Raw genomic sequence first — 22,428 nt, 5'->3', positions numbered from 1 at the left:
ATACTCATTCTGGAGAAATGTATTAGTGTGGATTGATGGACACTAGCCGAGCAGAAACTTCCCACAATGCAATGCAGCAGTGTTTGGTTGCTAAGTGATACATATATGTCATAAGTATAATATTAAGTATAAGAATATTATTATATAATATGAATATTATAATATTCGTATATAATAATATTATATAATGTCATCTTGTTTCGACCAGAATAAACGGCAGGAAGTGACGTGTGCGCTCTTAATAGTACGTTCAAATGAATGCATACTACTGATATTTACTCAAAAGTGTGCCGAATTTAAGTATACCTTTTTTTATTTATTTTTATTAACATACAGTGCAAACAGCGACAAAAGACGACATCAGTTACAATGATATGTATCTAGGTGTGTGTGTGTGTGTGTGTGTGTGTGTGTGTGTGTGTGTGTGTGTGTGTGTGTAAATAAGATGATGAAAGTAGATACATAAATTAAGAATATTAATTTGAGAATAAATAAGTAAACAAATAAATAATTATATAGAGTGGTGTAGCACGATATAATATAAATATAGCATAATGATATAGTAATATCCTAATATAACATAATAAGTTTTATAATATTATAACATATAACAAAATGATAGTGTTTATTATGTTTATTATGGCATTTCGGACGCATCGATAGAGTTTCTAAGAAACACTGGCTTGTTTTGCAAGATATAGTGAGTATATAGTATAGTATATAGGTCTTGTTTTGGTTTATTTGTTTTATTTGTTTGTTTGTTTAGATGTTTTTCTCTATTCATTATTATTATTATATAGATAATTTAATGTAACTAGATCCTGTCCTACATACTCCGGGTCAGTAGGTGGCGGTATGCACCTTACAGTTGCTATTGCAATCCGCCAAAAAACGCAAAGAAGAAGAAGAATGTTTATATTTTGAAACATAGGAAAAGATTCCCACGGAAAATAAAATTGATTAACTTCTTTTCACCGGAGACGTTTGGTGTAACATCCGGCGGAAGTGAACAAGCAGCGCCAGACCATCACGTGTGTTTTGAATAGTTTTTCACTTTTATTGTGTTTTCCGTGGTCTGATCTGGATATCGTGGTGTTTCCAGTGAGGATGAGTTCGTCTGGGTCTCTGAGAGAGTTCATCAGTCAGCGACTAACTGCTGCTGCTGAAGAAATATTCACAGAGTTTGAAAAAACCATCGTCCAGTACGAAGAAGAGATCGACCGACAGAGAAGACTGCTGGACATCACCTGGAAACCGGAGATTAAACTACACAGAACAGGTAGGAAACCACACATTAAACTACACAGAACAGGTAGGAAACCACAGATTAAACTACACAGAACAGGTAGGAAACCGCACATTAAACTACACAAAACAGGTAGGAAACCACAGATTAAACTACACAGAACAGGTAGGAAACCACACATTAAACTACACAGAACAGGTAGGAAACCACAGATTAAACTACACAGAACAGGTAGGAAACCGCACATTAAACTACACAAAACAGGTAGGAAACCACAGATTAAACTACACAGAACAGGTAGGAAACCGCAGATTAAACTACACAGAACATGTAGGAAACCACACATTAAACTACACAGAACAGGTAAGAAACCACACATTAAACTACACAGAACAGGTAGGAAACCACACATTAAACTACACAGAACAGGTGGGAAACCACAGATTAAACTACACAGAACAGGTAGGAAACCACACATTAAACTACACAGAACAGGTAAGAAACCACACATTAAACTACACAGAACAGGTAGGAAACCACACATTAAACTACACAGAACAGGTGGGAAACCACAGATTAAACTACACAGAACAGGTAGGAAACCACACATTAAACTACACAGAACAGGTAGGAAAAAATAAAATAAAGCTTCTTGTTCGGAGATTGTTGGTAGTAGTAGTAGTATCAGTAGTAGTAGTAGTAGTTGTAGTAGTAGCAGTAGTAGTAGTAGTAGCAGTAGCAGTAGTAGTAGTAGTAGTAGTAGTTGTAGCAGTAGCAGTAGTAGTAGTAGTAGTAGCAGTAGTAGTAGCAGTAGCAGTAGCAGTAGTAGTAGTAGTAGTAGTAGTAGCAGTAGTAGTAGTAGTAGCAGTAGCAGTAGTAGTAGTAGTAGTAGTAGTAGCAGTAGCAGTAGCAGTAGTAGTAGTAGTAGTAGTAGTAGCAGTAGCAGTAGTAGTAGCAGTAGTAGTATTCAGTGAAGGCTGGTGATAAACATTTTTTGGGGGGGGCACTGGCGAATGGAGATTACAACACAACATTTTTTATTACATATAGATATACATGTAGCATATTTTACATAAACATATTTAACATTTTTCAAGTAGCAAAATAACATATTTGAACAATTTTTCAGATTTTTTCAGTTATTATACAGAGATATTAACAGATATTGTCTGAAAAAAGGTTCAAATATGTTATTTTGTTATTTGAAAATTTGTTTTGTTGATGAGAAAATATTTTTCTCTATTTTTCTTATTTTTGTGAGGGGGGATATATATTGTTTCTCGGCACTACCTTGTTCTCTATAGCTGATATAACATGAATTACTCCTATGTGGGATCAATAAAGTTCTTATTTTTGCTATCTCAGAAAATTAAATATATTATATTTGGTCTGTTTCCCAAGTATATTAGTGCGTGTGTGAATGAATAAATCAGACGTAAAACGTACATTTCTTTGTAGAAAGGCGCTTTATGAAAATAAGTCCATTTACTTGTAGTAGTTTACAGTCTTGAACATCCAATATGGCGGCGTGGTTGACGTATCGCAGCAGCTCCATGGGAGGATACGGATACATGTCTATGGCTGTGACTCCGTTTGTAGCGAGTGACAGATACAGTCGCGCGTCTACACTGTCAGAGGTGTGACTTTGATTGACAGCTCATGAATCAATCAGATTGGATGAAGAATGACAGAAAACACAATGATTGGCCACGGGCGCAGAGAGCTGCGCCCGGAGGAGAAGCTTTGAGTAGCCAATTAGAGACCAGCATGAAGTCACATGGAAGAAAAGTTTAAGAACATACAATACACACTCATTTGGCCGGCGCCCCTCGCCATTGAAACCTATGTACTCCAGTCTGCACAAAAAATAACTCTTGAATAAACCCAGTATGGGATGGGAAGGCTTGAAAAATTAAGTCAGACACATTTTATGAGTGCACAGATGTGATAATTACTTTTTATTACGTAATTTATGTGTACTGTGTCTATATTTATTTATTTAAATTTTTTCCCCCTGTAATTTTAATGGGGGCGGCGCCCTAGCGCCCCCTATTGACAAGCCGCCACTGTCTGAAAGTACAGATAAAAGTCCTGTGATTTTGGTGAATATTGCTCTTCGTTTATGGGTTTTCAATAATTTTATAAAGTCTTGAGGTTATGCAAATGGAGATTCTCCTGTAGACGTCTGAAGGATCTCCCGTAGAGGTATGAAGGAAGAGCCCACATACCTAAGAGGTCAGCTGATCTGAACAAACCCAAAACAGTTCTGTCTGAAAGGGGCTTATACGTACATCCTTGTGTGATGTCACCTGGGCCATTTTGTTGGCAACTAAAAACTTGGACTCGTAGGTTGATTTGATAATGAATGCAACATGATCAATATGATTGTATGATTGGATAATCGCTGAAGTTAGGTTCCCTAGACCTTTTTGGGTGAGAAGTTTCCACAGAGACATCAGTCAAGCTTTTCCTGAGATATGACTTCAAACAAACAAACTAGGCCTGGGACGATAACAAATTTTGCTGGACGATATATTGTCCCACAAATTATTGACGATAAACGATATTATTGTCGACATTGTCGAGACCAAAATAAGCACTTATGTAATGTTAATATATCATAATAATGCAAGTACACCCTTTCAAATGTAATAATTAAACCTTTATTTGACATTGGAGAACTTTTAAATATGCAAAACAAATAAAACAAGCAAACGGGGGGTTCGAGCCTTCGTGCCCCCAAGTGCAGACCGTCGGGACGCCCGGTCGCGACGCCCGGTCGCGACGTGCGGGACCCGCCCGGGGACCTCCGCACCCCTCGCAGAAACCGCCACCCCCCAAACAGCAGCTCTCACCCACGGGGGTGAGAGGAAAAAGAGAGTGCCATCTCCGTCGAGCCCCCCGCTTGCGCGGTGGAAGGCAGACGCACGTTCCCATCCACTTGGGGATCTTGGCAGCGGACGCGTGGGGTGACGGAGCTCCGGCTCGTCCCGCGCCGGCACGCCTGGCAATCACCCGAGCACTGAGCCGCGGGCTGGAGGGAGAGAGACGGCCACCGCCCCTCTCCACCCGGGCTCTCCTTTTTTTTTCGCCTACGACCTCAGATCAGACGAGACAACCCGCTGAATTGAAGCATATTACTAAGCGGAGGAAAAGAAACTGGGGTCCGCGCAGTCTGCCATGGGGATTCAACTCGGGGGATTCAACCCGAGGCTCCGCCTCCCCCCACAGATACAAAGAATCTGAATGATTGACAAGATGGTTCATGTGAGGTAAATCAACCTTTGAACTTGTTTTGTCATTGTGAAACTGTCACATGCGTGGCTAACAGAAGCCACATCAGCCACTTCCTGATCTACTAGGTTTTGAACTGACCTGGTGACAGCTGACTACTGTCCTGTGACAGGTGACCACTGTAATGTCAGGACTCAATCATACTTTATCACTTCCACCCATTGTCCACTACCCAATGTCTACTGTCTACTGTTTACTATGCATTGTCCTTATATGATCAATTCCTGTCAAAGTTTCTTATTAAAAGCATCTTCTAGAGGGAGGATCTTGGGGAAGCTCAGGAGTTCTCAATGAGGGCAGTTGCCCTGCACTCCTCTGCTCTCCCCCCTCCTGCAGGAGTGCGCTAAAAACCCATTCCAAGGTAGTCTTTGTGTCTTTCCTCATTATGAATTTATGTAATGTTGATTTGGACCCAACAGTTCACTCCGTTTATTTTTTTCCGCTAAGGAACAAACGCGCCCAGGTGCTAAGACCGATGCACAGAGTGAGCCCTCTTGTCATCCAGTGTGTTTGGAGGCCGGAGACGAAGAAAACAAATATGCGTGCATATGGCCATTTATCAAGGCCGGAAAAATTATCGAGTCCATTTTCATTTATCGTGCGATTAATTGATTTATTGATTATCGTCCCAGGCCTAAAACAAACACAGCTCAGTGGTTGCTGGCTTGTCCTTAGTTTGGTTTGGGTTTGTCATTTTTGAGCAGGACTCTAAAATATGCGGCTTGTTCAGAGGGATTAATACCATTTTCCTATGTTAATTTGTCTCCCCAGAACTCCAACATGGCTTCATCCCGGATGCTAATGAGGTTCTTCCTGGCCAGCAGCTCTGTAACCAGGACAGGAACCTTGGATTGGACCAGAAGGAACCAGATCCTCCACAGGTTAAGGAGGAAATGAAGGATGGTCAGGTTGAATGGAAGCAGGAGACTGATGTCGTCAATTATCTTAATGAAACAGGTAGGAAACCACAGATAAAACTACACAGAACAGGTAGGAAACCATTTAAAGCTTCTTGTTCGATGGATAATTTTAGCTCAATACATCACTTCAAAACCACAGTGAAGTCTGTCATTAAGACATTTAGCAGAGATTGTTGGTAGTAGTAGTAGTATGATGATGATGATGATGATGATGATGATGATGATGGTGGTTATGGTTATGATGGTTTCAACTCCAAACCACGGGACCCTGTGTCTCCCACACAAAGCTGAATTCTAGTACTACGAGAAAAATAAAAACGCATTTTGTCTGCAGGGTCTCTCTCTCTGTCTGTCTAGCTGAATAATGGATGGGTGGATGCAGGACTGCGGTACACCAAGAGGGAAATGTTATGTCATACTTAATCTCAATGACTTTAATTGTGTGACTACCAATACTATCCACATATTATTGTCGTGGCAGCTGTCCATGCAGGGGCACTGTCAGATGGGATAGCGCAGGAACTCATGGGATGCCGTATTCCTTTGGAGGTTTCCTTCACTAACTTTGGCTTTGCCGTTTTGTTTTTCTATTGTTGTTTGATATCCCAATTCCGAAAAAGTGTATGGAAAGTATATATATATATATATATATATATATATATATATATATATATATCTCAAGGGAGAGAAAATATAATAAAAATAGATAAATAATTTAGTAGATTTAATAAAAGAAAGGGGGGGGGGGTGAAGCTACTCAGAGACTACCGTTGTGGGTTTCTCAAAAAATGCCAAGAAGGGGCGTCACAATCAGTAAAATCAATTTTCTGATCCCCGGATACTGTATCGAATCTTCTCCAGATTCATGCATAACATTATTTCTTTAAGCCAATGTGAGACGGAAGGAGGACTCTAAAATATGCGGCTTGTTCAGAGGGGTTAATACCATTTTCCTATGTCCATTTGTCTCCCCAGAACTCCAGCATCATTTCTTCCGGGTTGCTAATGAGGTTCTTCCTGGCCAGCAGCTCTGTAACCAGGACAGGAACCTCAGATTGGACCAGAAGGAACCAGATCCTCCACAGGTTAAGGAGGAAATGAAGGATGGTCAGGTTGAACTGAAGCAGGAGATTGATGTCGTCATGGTGACTCCAACTTCTGGTGAAAGTGGCCACAGTGAACCAGAACCAAACATGGATCAGTTCCAACTTCAGATCTCTCCAGTAACTGGGAAACCGGATCAGCAAGAAACAAAGTACGAACAATCCACCAGAAATGAAGATGTCGGTACAGATATGGACAACTCTCCCATGACGGAGAGTCGTGGTGACTCTGATGCAGGTAATGAATCTGTAAACTTTCAGAACAAATATCTAAATGAAACAGACGGACAAATCCACTCAGAGAAAAGTCAGTTGACGTGCAGATTTTGTGGTAAAAGTTTCCTCAGACAATTATACTTGTTGGATCACACTCGTATCCACACCGGCGAGAAGCCATTTACCTGTCAAGTGTGCGGTAAGAGTTTTAACCGCAATGTGACTTTGACCACCCACATGAGAATCCACACAGGCGAGAAGCCGTATTCCTGTAACACCTGTGGTAAAAGTTTCTCCCAAACCGGTCACCTGACCAATCACATACGGGGTCACACAGGAGAGAAGCCCTTTTCCTGTGAAATGTGCGGTAAAACCTTTGCCGTCGGTAAGACTTTGACTATCCACATGCGGACCCACACAGGAGAGAAGCCGTATTCCTGTCACATTTGCGGTAAAGGATTCCTCAGCAGCAGCAACATGAAGGCGCACGTGAGGAGGCATGCTGACGTCAAGCCCTTTTGTTGTCAGAACTGTGGTCAATCTTTTGGACAACTGTCTGCTTTGAAAGTCCACATGAACAAGTCCTGCAGGCCACAACACCCCAGCAACAGCACCTCAGGAAATGTTTGGACCTTTTCCGAACAAGAAAACCAGAAGGAGTCTGAGCCAAAGCTTGTAACCACATAAGGATGACCACTCTGAAAACTCTGAAAACTTGATTTTCTACAGTACAGTTCTGTACAAATCTGTTTTACTTTTGAAATGTCACCATCATAAATCAGTTTCCAGTGCAAACTCAACTCCCTTCATCTCAATGTAAACAAGACGACTCTGCCCAACCCTCCCCCTCTCCCACGAACACCTGCGGATCTCCCTCCCAGAACTGTACTGAGCTGCCTGATAACACCAAGGACATTTTGGCTGGGAGCAGCTCTGGGCAAAGGTTCCTGGCTCCCCTCTTCTTATCAGCCCCCCTGACACGGACGTCGAGTTCGAGCGCCACGCGTTCGCGGCGCTCACTTGGATGAACAGTGCCGGGATCCCCCCCCCCCACCCGCGACTTGCCCACCCTCGACTTGCCCACCCTCCATCACCCACATGCAAGTCCTGTGACGTCTGTGCTTTGTGTGCTGCGAGGTGTTTTTTTGCAACTTGATAGTGTGTATTGTATGATATTCAGTGTGAAGATGTATTATATTTTAATGTCAATTTTGGAGAATTTACTTTATATTCAGATATTCTACCAAACCGGCTGATTAGATCTAACAACGCTGGTACGAAGTGTTTATTTGTTTTAGGAATAAAATTACATCATCTGCAAAGAGATTCTATGGTCTCTATTACCAATTGTAATCCCCTGAATTTGCTTACTAGATCTAATTGCTGTTGCTAATGGCTCAATTGCTAGAACAAACACAAGTGGTGACAGAGGTGAACCTTGAGGGACAACTCTTGTGATATTGAAGGGTTCAGATATCACCTCATTTGTTACTCAGCTATAGGGTTGAGGTGTAACATTTTGATCCAGATCCAAACTGTCATGAATTTCTATGGATTCTATTGGTTGTGAAGGTTCCTGAGAGTTATCAATCAAGCCACTCCTTAGATATGACTACGAGCCTCCGAAAACATGGTGATGTCATGGGTGTGTCCAGTTCGTCTGATACAGTTTATGTGGACAGGTGAGTAGTAGCAGTAGTTAAAAGTGAATGTGGCAGGGCGAGTGCCACGGGGGCCCGACCGAAGGATGGAGAGACACGGAGCTTCGTGCAGACCCTTTTTTTATTTAACAATTAAACACCACCCACAGTGCACAAGCATGACAGCAGCTCCTCCGACCCCTCTTCTGCTGTCCAGCTCCGCCTTATAAGGCAGGCAGGGTGGAGAGATCCACTCAGGCGGATGGGACACAGGTGCGCGTGTCCTATCCACCTCTCCACCCTGCCACACACCCCCAACGCCAACCTCGAGCCGGGGTCTGTCCGTCCGGCCGAGCCTACTCCCCCCCCCGCCCCCTCGGAGCGGGAGAGGAAGCCCGGAACCCTCCGGGCCTTCCTGGTCGGGGGGTCGTCCCCGGCGTCGGCCTGACCAGCGCAACGGTCGGGGGGGGCGACCCCGGCGTCGGCCCGCCCGCCGTGGAAGACGCTCTCGGGCCGGGCCCATGGTGGCCTCGGGCCACCTGGTGCGTCCAGGACCACCTCCTCCTTCGTGACGCGGCCCCGCGCCAGCTGCCGGTCCGCCTCCGGGACCGCCTCCTCCGCGACGCAGCCCTGCGCGGGCTGCTGGTCCACCCCTGTCTCCGCGGGACCCGCCGTCGGCGCAGCCGCCTCCCCAGCCAACTCCGCCTCCGTCACCACCGCTGACTCCATCCCAGGAGCCGTTGCCTGGCGGCCCGCAGCTTCTGCCTCCCGGCCTCTAAGCTGTGGCACCACCAGCGCTGCCGCGGCGAACCTCAGGCGGGGTGCAGGGGTGGGTCGCTCCGCGGGTCCCGCCGCCTCGGGAGCCGTCGCTTGGTGGCCCGCAGCTTCTCCGACCCGGCCTGTCAGCTGCGGCGCCGCCCGCTCCTCCCACGCTGCTGGCGCAGGGGTGGGTCTCCCCGCGGCCACGAGCGCTTCCATCGCGGCCAGCTGCCGCTCGCCCTGGTCGCGGAACACGGCTGTCATGCCCGCCATGGCCTGGGCGAGCGCGTCCAGGGCCCGCTCCATGCCTCTCTCGTCCGTCCTTCGAAGCCCCACGTTGGGCGCCAGATGTGGCAGGGCGAGTGCCACGGGGGCCCGACCGAAGGATGGAGAGACACGGAGCTTCGTGCAGACCCTTTTTTTATTTAACAATTAAACACCACCCACAGTGCACAAGCATGACAGCAGCTCCTCCGACCCCTCTTCTGCTGTCCAGCTCCGCCTTATAAGGCAGGCAGGGTGGAGAGATCCACTCAGGCGGATGGGACACAGGTGCGCGTGTCCTATCCACCTCTCCACCCTGCCACAGTGAATAATTAATGTAATATAGTTTCAGTGTCAGATGAGCCAGACAGCGAGAAAGAGGATGTGGACATTTGATAAACAGTTTTGGGTTATCAGGAAATAATAGAAAACAAGCTGTGGTTTATGGACCCTGTGTGTTTGTAAGCTATAAAAAAAATTGTTTGTTGCTTTTTTTGGTTATTTGTAATAAATATAGGATCGGATCAGCAGGAGATGTTGTTTTTGAATAAAAATCTTTCTAAAAAATTATAAACATGTTCTTTTTTTTATTATTGATTGTCATTTCTTCTATCATTTAATATTCAATCACACTTGGTTCTACCAAAGGTTATTGGTACGTTCCCCAGAGAGTTTCCTGAACTCTGACCGTGTGTGTGTGTGTGTGTGTGTGTGTGTGTGTGTGTGTGTGTGTGTGTGTGTGTGTGTGTGTGTGTGTGTGTGTGTGTGTGTGTGTGTGTGTGTGTGTGTGTGTGTGTGTGTGTGTGTGTGTGTGTGTGTGTGTGTGTGTGTGTGTGTGTGTGTGTGTGTGTGTGTAAATAAGATGAGGAAAGTAGATACATAAATTAAGAAATATTAATTTGAGAATAAATAAGTAAACAAATAAATAATTATCATATAGAGGGGTGTAGCATGATATAATATAAATATAGCATAATAATATAGTAATATCCTAATATAACATAATCATGTTTATAATATTATAACATATAACAAAATGATAGTGTTTATTATGTTTATTATGGCATTTCGGATGCACCGATAGAGTTTCTAAGAAACACTGGCTTGTTTTACAAGATATAGTGAGTATATAGTATAGTATATAGGTCTTGTTTTGGTTTATTTGTTTTATTTGTTTGCTTGTTTAGATGTTTTTCTCTATTCATTATTATTATTATATTAGATAATTTAATGTAAAGCTATAGATAACTAGATCCTGTCCTACATACTCCGGTTCAGTAGGTGGCGGTATGCACCTCACAGTTGGTATTGCAATCCGCCAAAAAACGCAAAGAAGAAGAAGAATGTTTATATTTTGAAACATAGGAAAAGATTCCCACGGAACATAAAATTGATTAACTTCTTCTCATCTGAGACGTTTGGTGTAACATCCGGCGGAAGTGAACAAGCAGCGCCAGAGCATCACGTGTGTTTTGAATAATTTTTCACTTTTATTGTGTTTTCCGTGGTCTGATCGTGGTGTTTCCAGTGAGGATGAGTTCGTCTGGGTCTCTGAGAGAGTTCATCAGTCAGCGACTAACTGCTGCTGCTGAAGAAATATTCACAGAGTTTGAAAAAACCATCGTCCAGTACGAAGAAGAGATTGACCGACAGAGAAGACTGCTGGATATCACCTGGAAACCGGAGATTAAACTACACAGAACAGGTAGGAAACCGCAGATTAAACTACACATAACAGATAGGAAACCGCAGATTAAACTACACAGAACAGGTAGGAAACTACACATTAAACTACACAGAACAGGTAGGAAACCACACATTAAACTACACAGAACAGGTAGGAAACCGGAGATTAAACTACACAGAACAGGTAGGAAACCACACATTAAACTACACAGAACAGGTAGGAAACCACACATTAAACTACACAGAACAGGTAGGAAACCACACATTAAACTACACAGAACAGGTAGGAAACCACACATTAAACTACACAGAACAGGTAGGAAACCACACATTAAACTACACAGAACAGGTAGGAAACCACACATTAAACCACACAGAACAGGTAGGAAACTGCAGATTAAACTACACAGAACATGTAAGAAATCATTTAAAGCTTCTTGTTCGGTGGATAATTATAACTCAATACACCATTTCAAGACCACAGTGAAGTCTGTTATTAAGACATTTAGCAGAGATTGTTGGTAGTAGTAGTAGTAGTACTAGTAGTAGTAGTGGTAGTAGTAGTAGTAGTAGTAGTAGTAGTAGTAGTATTCAGTGAAGGCTGGTGATAAACATTTTTTTGGGGGGGCGCACTGGCGAATGGAGATTACAACACAACAGTTTTTATTACATATACTACATATACATATACTATACATGTAGTGTGGTGGATATACACACACAGGACAATTGTTAATTCTCAGAGTTATAATTCACGGCGACCTCGCCCATGTTACAATGTCTTGTTGTTCCTTTTACAAGGGATATTCTTCCCTTTAATTATACGTGCTACTTTAAGAGTACAGACACACCTCGGAGGTGCTGACGTTTTTACCTGCGCGAGAGTTTGCTGTTTTGTGGTTTTTGTTTTCTCACTGTGTTAATTGAATTAAATGGAGTGCTCTCCAAAGAGGAATTAATCTCCGTCGTTTCTCTGCCTACATCCACCGCACTCCTACAGTAGCATATTTTACATAAACATATTTTAAATTTTTCAAGTAACAAAATAACATATTTGAACCATTTTTCAGATTTTTTCAGTTATTATACAGAGATATTGACAGATATTGTCTGAAAAAAGGTTAAAATATGTTATTTTGTTATTTGAAAATTTGTTTTGTTGATGAGAAATTAAGTTTCTCTATTCTTCTTATTTTTGTGAGGGGGGATATATATTGTTTTTCGGCGCTACCTTAGATAGCTGATATAACATGAATTACTCCTATGTGGGATCAATAAAGTTTCCCAAGTATATTAGTGCGTGTGTGAATGAATAAATGAGACGTAAAACGTACATTTCTTTGTAGAAAGGCGCTTTATGAAAATAAGTCCATTTACTTGTATAAGTTTACAGTCTTGCCGCATCCAATATGGCGGCGACGTTGATGTATCACAGCAGCTCCATGGAAGGATACGGATACATGTCTAAGGCTGTGACTCCATTTGTAGTGAGTCCATAGATATATATAAAGGCTACATGACTCAAGGCGGAGTCTCCAGCGTCGTTCACCGGCGGCCATCTTGCCACAGGAGAGCTCGCTCACTCATAACATTGTGTTTAATGGTGCATGTACTGCTTAAACAACCTTAAAGGAGCATGAGGCTCCTTTTAAGAAATGAGACTCTCTAGCGCCACCCTTCACTACGATGGCCGTCGGGGGTACTGCAGACAACAGTGAAGCCGGCACGGGAGAACGGGAGAACGCGCATGCAGCGTCATGTGACGTCACATCCGCAGCCCAGCGCAGGAAATTAGGGCCCAGAATTGCACCACATTTTGCAGCACACAGCCTGTTCAAGGCAACAGAGAGATACACTAGAGCCTTGATTCTTAACCATAGGGCCGCGGCCCACACTTGGACCGCGAGCGCCCCCTAGTGGGCCGCGAAAAAAATTCTGTTTTCTACGTTTGGGCCGCGGGGGCCGCGGGACTGCATCCCGACCATGTGGTGGCGCTGTTACTGACTGCCAGCCGGTGGAGGAGGGAACCCAGAGGAAGAAGATGGGGGAGCTCTATAAAAGAGGAGAATAATGCTGCGGCACGTTCTATTTACCTCGGACACTCATCTAGCTGCTTTATCCTTTATTATTTTAAGATCCTTTATTTTGCACAAAATAGTTTTAAATCCGCCAGGGTAAGGGATCGTTTACTTGGTCTGCGCTCAGAGTTGGCTTGGATCCGCCAGGATCAAGGATTGTGGTCTGCGCTCAGCAACGGGGGAGAGCGAGCGCAGTGTGATCCTTTATTTTCCAGGTATGTTTTAAATTAGTTTAACGGTGGAACTGGTACTCAATAATTTCTTAATATGTTTTAGCTTTGAGGAGAATATTTTTGTGATGTTTTATTAAGTCAAAAAGTATATTTTCTTTGTGTTCAAGAGTAAACACGTGCGTTTGCCGCCATCTTGTGGAATTACTCAATACTGACATGCGTTGTGCATGAGTGAATGTATTTTATTACATTTCGTTAAGGCAAAGACCATATTTGTTCATGTTAATTGTTTAGTTACTATGTATGTAGCAGTTTTTGTATTAAAAAGGTGAATTTCCCTGAGATAAAGTTAATTTTCACAAGACTTATTGAATGAGCTAATAAGAAATTGTTTGTTGCTTGTAGGCCATATTATTTTGTAGCTTTATTAAGATTTTGGTTTGAATGTATTTTACCATTTGTGTACTGCAGGTTAAACCTAAAGTAACTTAAGTGTGCAGTTTACAGATATGATTTAAAATATGGTTTAAACTTAACAGTTTGCAAAGAAGTGTTGATGTAAAATGTGATTTAAAAAGATAACTAAAAGCTCTGGTTTGAGGAAACACTATCACTGGCCTGATCATTTATCCTTTATTTTCCAGTGCAACATACGCCAACACGATGGATTCTCAGAGTGAGCCTTTCCCCCATTCCACCCAGACTGGACCTGATTGTGTCTCAGAGGCCCAAGTGTCTCATTAAGAGCTGCAGATAAAAAGGGAATTGTATTTTTTTTGTTAATATGTATATGAAAGAAAATAAAGATTCTTCTGGTTCTGCTATGCACAAATATAGTTTCATTTGCACTTTATTTCAATTTTATTTACAGTTTATTTAATTTAAAAACATTTTGAATGTATTTATTTTACTTTTTATTAATAATAATGACTTGGTTTTATATAGCGCCCGTCAAGGCACCCAGAGCGCTTTTTACAGAGATCATTATTCATTCTTACACATCCTCACCGGTGGTGGTAGCTACGTTTGTAGCCACAGCTGACCTGCAGACTGACAGAAGCGTCAGTCGGCCCCTTCCGACCACCACCAAACATTCAAAAACATTCACACGGGGCAAGGTGGGTAAGGTGTCTTGCCCAAGGACACTACGACAGCCACTGGGACGGAGCAGGATTCGAACTGCCGACCTTCCGATCATTGTACGACCCGCTCTACTGCCATCCATTGATTGATCTATATGTATATATTTTTTTTAATTCTGAGTCCTTCCTTTTTTATTTAAGTAAAATCTAATTATTGATCTTTTATTAATAAGCCTGAACTGATTGATTTGTCCTAGTATAAATCAAGCTTGACGTGTGCATGTTAACATTGACATGTTTCATAAAAGTCCGTGATGATCATTTTATTTGACAAGGTTTTTGCTTGGGCCCTGGGCCGCTCTGTACTGAAAAAATTGGGCCTCGAGGTCAGAAAGGTTAAGAACCCCTGCACTAGAGGGCTCATTCTTTTTGGTTTGGAATGCTTCATCTGACATTATTACTAGAAAACTTAAAACATATACACATTTTTTTCATAAATCCTGCCTCAATCCTGCCTCATGCTCCTTTAACTTGCTCAATTCTCAACAGATTTTCAAACAGTTTGGTTTGTTATGAACGTCAGAGATGTAGTTATGACACTGCATACTTGTGATCATAAACATTGAAAAACGTATATGAAAATGTGTATGAAAATAACAAGAAACAGATAGCTATGACATGGTATTTATATTAAATGAATATTTCTATAGTATTCTTAGTAATATTTATATTTACATTATAACATATATACATATATTATTACCTTATAACATGTATGTATGTATGTGTGTATATATATATATATATATATATATATATATATATATATATATATATATATATATATATATATATATATATATATACACATGTTATAATGTCATAATATAATACATGATAATGTAATAATATATAAACATGTTATAATGTAAGTATACTATAATGAAAGTATATATATATATATATATATATATATATATATATATACTTTCATTATAGTATACTTACATTATAACATGTTTATATATTATTACATTATCATAATATATATATATATATATACTTTCATTATAGTATACTTACATTATAACATGTTTATATATTATTACATTATCATGTATTATATTATGACATTATAACATGTGTATATATATATATATATATATATATATATATATATATATATATATATATATATATATATATATATATATATATATACACACATACATACATACATGTTATAAGGTAATAATATATGTATATATGTTATAATGTAAATATAAATATTACTAAGAATATTATAGAAATATTCATTTAATATAAATACCATGTCATATCTAACTGTTTCTGGTTATTTTCATACAAAAGTACGTTTATAATTAATAATAATAATAATAATGTTTATAATTATTCACAAGTATGCAGTGTCATAACTACATCTCTGACGTTCATAACAAACCAAACTGTTTGAAAATCTGTTGAGAATTGAGCAAGTTAAGGTTGTTTAAGCAGTACATGCACCATTAAACACAATGTTATGAATGAGCGAGCTGCCTGTAGCAAGATGGCCGCCGTGTGACGACGTCGCTCTGCATTGGCAGCAGCGCGGACGAGTAATCTAGCCTTTATATATGTCTATGAGTGAGTCACAGATACAGTCGCGCGTCTACACTGTCAGGGGTGTGACTTTGATTGACAGCTCATGAATCAATCAGATTGGATGAAGAATGACAGAAAACACAATGATTGGCCACGGGCGCAGAGAGCTGCGCCCGGAGAAGAGTCTTTGAGTAACAAATTAGAGACCAGCATGGATCACACATGGATAAAAGTTTAAGAACATACAATACACACTCATTTGGCCGGCGCCCCTCGCCATTGAAACCTATGTATTTCAGTCTGCACAAAAAACAACTCTTGAATAAACCCAGTATGGGATGGGAAGGCTTGAAAAATTAAGTCAGACACATTTTATGAGTGCACAGATGTGATAATTACTTTTTATTACGTCATTTATGTGTACTGTGTCTATATTTATTTATTTTTATTTTTTTTCCCTGTAATTTTAATGGGGGCGGTGCCCTAGCGCCCCCTATTGACAAGCCGCCACTGTCTGAAAGTACAGATAAAATTTTGGTGAATATTGCTCTTCGTTTATGGGTTTTCAATAATTTTATAAAGTCTTGGAGGTTATGCAAATGGAGATTCTCCTGTAGAGGTCTGAAGGATCTCCCGTAGAGGTCTGAAGGATCTCCCGTAGAGGTCTGAAGGATCTCCCGTAGAGGTCTGAGGGATCTCCCGTAGAGGTCTGAGGGATCTCCCGTAGAGGTCTGAGGGATCTCCTGTAGGGGTCTGAAAGAAGAGCCCACATACCTAAGAGGTCAGCTGATCTGAACAAACCCAAAACAGTTCTGTCTGAAAGGGGTTTATACGACGTACATCCTTGTGTGATGTCACCTGGACCATTTTGTTGGCAACTAAAAACTTGGACTCGTAGGTTGATTTGATAATGAATGCACCATGATCAATATGATTGTATGATTGGATAATCGCTGAAGTTAGGTTCCCTAGACCTTTTTGGGTGAGAAGTTTCCACAGAGACATCAGTCAAGCTGTTCCTGAGATATGACTTCCAACAAACAAACACAGCTCAGTGGTTGCTGGCTTGTCCTTAGTTTGGTTTGGGTTTGTCATTTTTGAGCAGGACTCTAAAATATGCGGCTTGTTCAGAGCGATTAATACCATTTTCCTATGTTAATTTGTCTCCCCAGATCTCCAACATGGTTTCATCCCGGATGCTAATGAGGTTCTTCCTGGCCAGCAGCTCTGTAACCAGGACAGGAACCTCAGATTGGACCAGAAGGAACCAGATCCTCCACAGGTTAAGGAGGAAATGAAGGATGGTCAGGTTGAACGGAAGCAGGAGACTGATGTCGTCAATTATCTTAATGAAACAGGTAGGAAACCACAGATTAAACTACACAGAACAGGTAGGAAACCATTTAAAGCTTCTTGTTCGGTGGATAATTTTAGCTCAATACATCACTTCAAAACCACAGTGAAGTCTGTCATTAAGACATTTAGCAGAGATTGTTGGTAGTAGTAGTCAGTGATGGGCAGAAACACGTTAGAAGTAACGCGTTACTGTAATCTGATTACTTTTTTCAAGTAACCTGTAAAGTAAGGGATTACAATTGCAAAAACAGTAATTAGATTACCTTTACTTTTCTGAAAGAAGGCTGCGTTACTGCGTTACTAAATGCAGTATTTCTTTTGTGAAAATATCTCATGAATTATGGTTCCGCGTTAAATCGACGCAGAGCATACGCCGTAGAGTACGCCGTAGGGTACGCGGCGACGCGCACCGTACGGTGAGCGTCGCCGCGTACCCTACGCCGTAGGCTCTGCGTCGGTGCGCGGAACCATAAATCAGCCTTCAGTGGTAAACCAGAGGCGACATGGAGTGCGAGAGAGAGCAGGAGCATGCAGCGTTTAACGGCTGGAATTACAGACATTATTTTGAGTTTGACTCGGTCAAAAGTGATAAAAACATTCTCGTCCGCTGTGGGAGGAAAGCTCGTTCGCGAGACCCCCGGATTCCTCCTCCCCCACTGGGGCTGCAGCGCCGGCTGCCTCATCAGACTCCAGCGGGAGAACTGCCGGTGGCCCCTCTGCTGCTAAACAGGTGAAACTAGATGTAAGACCAACGGGACTTAGTGCAGCTGAATTGAAAAAGCTTGTCGCAAGGGGCACGGTGGCGCAGCTGGTAGTGCAGCCGTCTCACAGCAAGAAGGTCCTGGGTTCGATTCCCGCCGGGGACGCTGTGGGTGCTGAAGTGCGTGTTAGTTCCCCCATGACTTCAGTGCCCACACCCTGGGTGGGGTTGGTGAAAGTGCCTTTCTGTGTGGAGTTTGCATGTTCTCCCCGTGTTCCCCTGGGTAGCTAATGGGAGCTACCCTCACAAAAAAAAACATGCACACAGTCCTGGGCTATACATGCCCCCTCTGGCCAACTGGGGTTCCAGATGGGGTGGGGAGGATCCGGCCGGAATAACGTGATCCTTCCACACGCTACGTCCGGCCAGAGAAACCCCACCCTGTCTGGTGAAAAGATGCGGCCTGCTCACTCCTCAAGTTAAGGAGGAGACCTGAGCTCAGTGCAGGGCCCTCCCGGGGTTGGTAGAGGATGGCAATGCACAGGACTGTTAGGTAGGAGCACTGGGTGATAAAATGGGGAAAAAACCGGGATAAACATATTTAAAAAAAAAAGCAGGTTATATTGTAGTTCAAGTCAGAGAGAGCTGTATTTTGCCCGACGCAATGTGCATAAATTTAAGACTGAAAATAATAAAAACAAGTTTAAAAATAGACCGTTTCATTTACTTATATGGTGGAATATGCACAAAGAATAGAATTTAAACTGAAAGTTCTATTGTTTTATATTGTTCCAGTAAAGTGTATTCAGATCATGTTTTTGAAAAGTAACTAAGTAAAGTAACTAGTAATGTAACTAATTACTTTTGAAAATAAGTAATCAGTAAAGTAACAGGATTACTTTTTTGGTTCAGTAATCAGTAACTAATTACTTTTTCAAAGTAACTTGACCAACACTGGTAGTAGTAGTATTATTATGATGATGATGATGATGATGATGATGATGATGATGATGATGATGATGATGATGATGATGGTTTCAACTCCAAACCACGCGACCTAGTGTCTCCCACACAAAGCTGAATTCTAGAACCAGGAGACAAATAAACACGCATTTTGTCTAAATTGCAGGGTCTCTCTCTCTCTGTCTGTCTAGCTGAATAATGGATGGGTGGATGGGTGGATGCAGGACTGCGGTACACCAAGAGGGAAATGTTATGTCATACTTAATCTCAATGACTTTAATTGTGTGACTACCAATACTATCCACATATTATTGTCGTGGCAGCTGTCCATGCAGGGGCACTGTCAGGTGGGATAGCGCAGGAACTCATGGGATGCCGTATTCCTTTGGAGGTTTCCTTCACTAACTTTGGCTTTGCCGTTTTGTTTTTCTATTGTTGTTTGATATCCCAGTTCCGATAGTTTTCGCAGGTGATGTTCTGGTTGCTGGTGCACCACCAAAAAGTGTATGGAAAGTATATATATATATATATATATATATATATATATATATATATATATATATATATATATATATCAAGGGAGAGAAAATATAATAAAAATAGATAAATAATTAAGTAGATTTAATAAAAGAAAGGGGGGGGGGGGGGGTGAAGCTACTCGGAGACTACCGTTGTGGGTTTCTCAAAAAATGCCAAGAAGGGGCGCCACAATTGGTAAAATCAATTTTCTGATTCCCGGATACTGTATCGAATCTTCTCCAGATTCATGCATAACATTATTTCTTTAAGCCAATGTGAGACGGAAGGAGGACTCTAAAATATGCAGCTTGTTCAGAGGGATTAATACCATTTTCCTATGTCCATTTGTCTCCCCAGAACTCCAGCATCATTTCTTCCGGGTTGCTAATGAGGTTCTTCCTGGCCAGCAGCTCTGTAACCAGGACAGGAACCTCAGATTGGACCAGAAGGAACCAGATCCTCCACAGGTTAAGGAGGAAATGAAGGATGGTCAGGTTGAACTGAAGCAGGAGACTGATGTCGTCATGGTGACTCCAACTTCTGGTGAAAGTGGCCACAGTGAACCAGAACCAAACATGGATCAGGTCCAACTTCAGATCTCTCCAGTAACTGGGAAACCGGATGAGCAAGAAACAAAGTACGAACAATCCACCAGAAATGAAGATGCCGGTACAGATATGGACAACTCTCCCATGCCGGAGAGTCGTGGTGACTCTGATGCAGGTAATGAATCTGTAAACTTTCAGAACAAATATCTAAATGAAACAGACGGACAAATCCACTCAGAGAAAAGTCAGTTGACGTGCAGATTTTGTGGTAAAAGTTTCCTCAGACAATTATACTTGTTGGATCACACTCGTATCCACACCGGCGAGAAGCCATTTACCTGTCAAGTGTGCGGTAAGAGTTTTAACCGCAATGTGACTTTGACCACCCACATGAGAATCCACACAGGCGAGAAGCCGTATTCCTGTAACACCTGTGGTAAAAGTTTCTCCCAAACCGGTCACCTGACCAATCACATACGGGGTCACACAGGAGAGAAGCCCTTTTCCTGTGAAATGTGCGGTAAAACCTTTGCCGTCGGTAACACTTTGACTATCCACATGCGGACCCACACAGGAGAGAAGCCGTATTCCTGTCACATCTGCGGTAAAGGATTCCTCAGCAGCAGCAACATGAAGGCGCACGTGAGGAGGCATGCTGACGTCAAGCCCTTTTGTTGTCAGAACTGTGGTCAATCTTTTGGACAACTGTCTGCTTTGAAAGTCCACATGAACAAGTCCTGCAGGCCACAACTCCCCAGCAACGGCATCTCAGGAAATGTTTGGACCTTTTCCGAACAAGAAAACCAGAAGGAGTCTGAGCCAAAGCTTGTAACCACATAAGGATGACCACTCTGAAAACTCTGAAAACTTGATTTTCTACAGTACAGTTCTGTACAAATCTGTTTTACTTTTGAAATGTCACCATCATAAATCAGTTTCCAGTGCAAACTCAACTCCCTTCATCTCAATGTAAACAAGACGACTCTGCCCAACCCTCCCCCTCTCCCACGAACACCTGCGGATCTCCCTCCCAGAACTGTACTGAGCTGCCTGATAACACCAAGGACATTTTGGCTGGGAGCAGCTCTGGGCGAAGGTTCACGGACTTATCGCACACACACACTCACTGACAACCACAACCCTCCCACCCCATCCAACGCCTTCCTGGCTCCCCTCTTCTTATCTGCCCCCCTGACACGGACGTCGAGTTCGAGCGCCACGCGTTCGCGGCGCTCACTTGGATGAACAGTGCCGGGATCCCACCCGCGACTTGCCCACCCTCCATCACCCACATGCAAGTCCTGTGACATCTGTGCTTTGTGTGCTGCGAGGTGTTTTTTTGCAACTTGATACTGTGTATTGTATGATATTCAGTGTGAAGATGTATTATATTTTAATGTCAATTTTGGAGCATTTACTTTATATTCAGATATTCTACCAAACCGGCTGATTAGATCTAACAACGCTGGTACGAAGTGTTTATTTGTTTTAGGAATAAAATTACATCATCTGCAAAGAGAGCTATTCTATGGTCTCTAATACCAATTGTAATCCCCTGAATTTGCTTACTAGATCTAATGGCTCAATTGCTAGAACAAACACAAGTGGTGACAGAGGTGAACCTTGAGGGACAACTCTTGTGATATTGAAGGGTTCAGATATCACCTCATTTGTTACTCAGCTATAAGGTTGAGGACGTGTAACATTTTGATCCAGATCCAAACTGTCATGAATTTCTATGGATTCTATTGGTTGTGAAGGTTCCTGAGAGTTATCAATCAAGCCACTCCTTAGATATGACCGTGTACAAATACCCACAGCTACGAGCCTCCGAAAACTTGGTGATGTCATGGGTGTGTCCAGTTCGTCTGATACAGTTTATGTGGACAGGTGAGTAGCAGTAGTTAAAAGTGAATAATTAATGTAATGTAGTTTCAGTGTCAGATGAGCCAGACAGCTAAAAAGAGGATGTGGACATTTGATAAACAATTTTGGGTTATCAGGAAATAATAGAGAACAAGCTGTGGTTTATGGACTCTGTGTGTTTGTAAACTATAAAAAAAATAGTTTGTTGCTTTTTGTGGTTATTTGTAATAAATATAGGATCGGATCAGCAGGCGATGCTGTTTTTGAATAAAAATCAAACCTCGCCACCTGCGAGACCAGAGGCCGACAAGGAAGAACCCGGAACCCAGGCCACCGGCAACCCCACAGAGGGGAGAAGAGGGCGGGAGGAAACCCACCGCCAGCGAGGCCACCGTGAGTGGTAGACGAGGGGA

The 22,428-nt window shown here is 42.1% G+C and overlaps 2 protein-coding genes across 4 annotated transcripts; both read left to right on the top strand.

The window, feature by feature from the left end:
* The first annotated feature begins 903 nt into the window (after window positions 1-903).
* Window positions 904-8,874, top strand: LOC133458016 (zinc finger protein 391-like). Of its 2 annotated transcripts, XM_061737475.1 has the most exons (3): window positions 904-1,279; window positions 5,312-5,497; window positions 6,436-8,874. In XM_061737475.1, the coding sequence occupies exons 1-3, from the start codon at window positions 1,108-1,110 to the stop codon at window positions 7,464-7,466; spliced, it is 1,389 nt and encodes a 462-aa protein (XP_061593459.1). In that variant the 5' UTR covers window positions 904-1,107; the 3' UTR covers window positions 7,467-8,874. The 2 variants fall into 2 exon arrangements, with proteins under 2 accessions (XP_061593459.1, XP_061593460.1); XM_061737476.1 differs by lacking the exon at window positions 5,312-5,497.
* Window positions 8,875-10,789: 1,915 nt separating this feature from the next.
* Window positions 10,790-22,339, top strand: LOC133458015 (zinc finger protein 660-like). Of its 2 annotated transcripts, XM_061737473.1 has the most exons (3): window positions 10,790-11,147; window positions 17,236-17,421; window positions 19,959-22,339. In XM_061737473.1, the coding sequence occupies exons 1-3, from the start codon at window positions 10,976-10,978 to the stop codon at window positions 20,987-20,989; spliced, it is 1,389 nt and encodes a 462-aa protein (XP_061593457.1). In that variant the 5' UTR covers window positions 10,790-10,975; the 3' UTR covers window positions 20,990-22,339. The 2 variants fall into 2 exon arrangements, with proteins under 2 accessions (XP_061593457.1, XP_061593458.1); XM_061737474.1 differs by lacking the exon at window positions 17,236-17,421.
* Window positions 22,340-22,428: the final 89 nt, after the last annotated feature.

Source organism: Cololabis saira, chromosome 13 (genome assembly GCF_033807715.1).
Source record: "Cololabis saira isolate AMF1-May2022 chromosome 13, fColSai1.1, whole genome shotgun sequence".
NCBI classification, from domain to species: Eukaryota; Metazoa; Chordata; class Actinopteri; order Beloniformes; family Belonidae; genus Cololabis; species Cololabis saira.
This window is presented reverse-complemented; position numbering and strand designations above follow the sequence as displayed.

What these genes read in the sequence shown, in the direction of transcription:
- LOC133458016 (XM_061737475.1), top strand. Translation starts at nt 1,108, where the DNA reads ATGAGTTCGTCTGGGTCTCTGAGAGAGTTCATCAGTCAGCGACTAACT. An exon ending in GATTAAACTACACAGAACAG is followed by an intron (nt 1,280 to 5,311) that starts GTAGGAAACCAC and finishes TTGTCTCCCCAG; the next exon opens with AACTCCAACATGGCTTCATC. An exon ending in CAATTATCTTAATGAAACAG is followed by an intron (nt 5,498 to 6,435) that starts GTAGGAAACCAC and finishes TTGTCTCCCCAG; the next exon opens with AACTCCAGCATCATTTCTTC.
- LOC133458015 (XM_061737473.1), top strand. Translation starts at nt 10,976, where the DNA reads ATGAGTTCGTCTGGGTCTCTGAGAGAGTTCATCAGTCAGCGACTAACT. An exon ending in GATTAAACTACACAGAACAG is followed by an intron (nt 11,148 to 17,235) that starts GTAGGAAACCGC and finishes TTGTCTCCCCAG; the next exon opens with ATCTCCAACATGGTTTCATC. An exon ending in CAATTATCTTAATGAAACAG is followed by an intron (nt 17,422 to 19,958) that starts GTAGGAAACCAC and finishes TTGTCTCCCCAG; the next exon opens with AACTCCAGCATCATTTCTTC.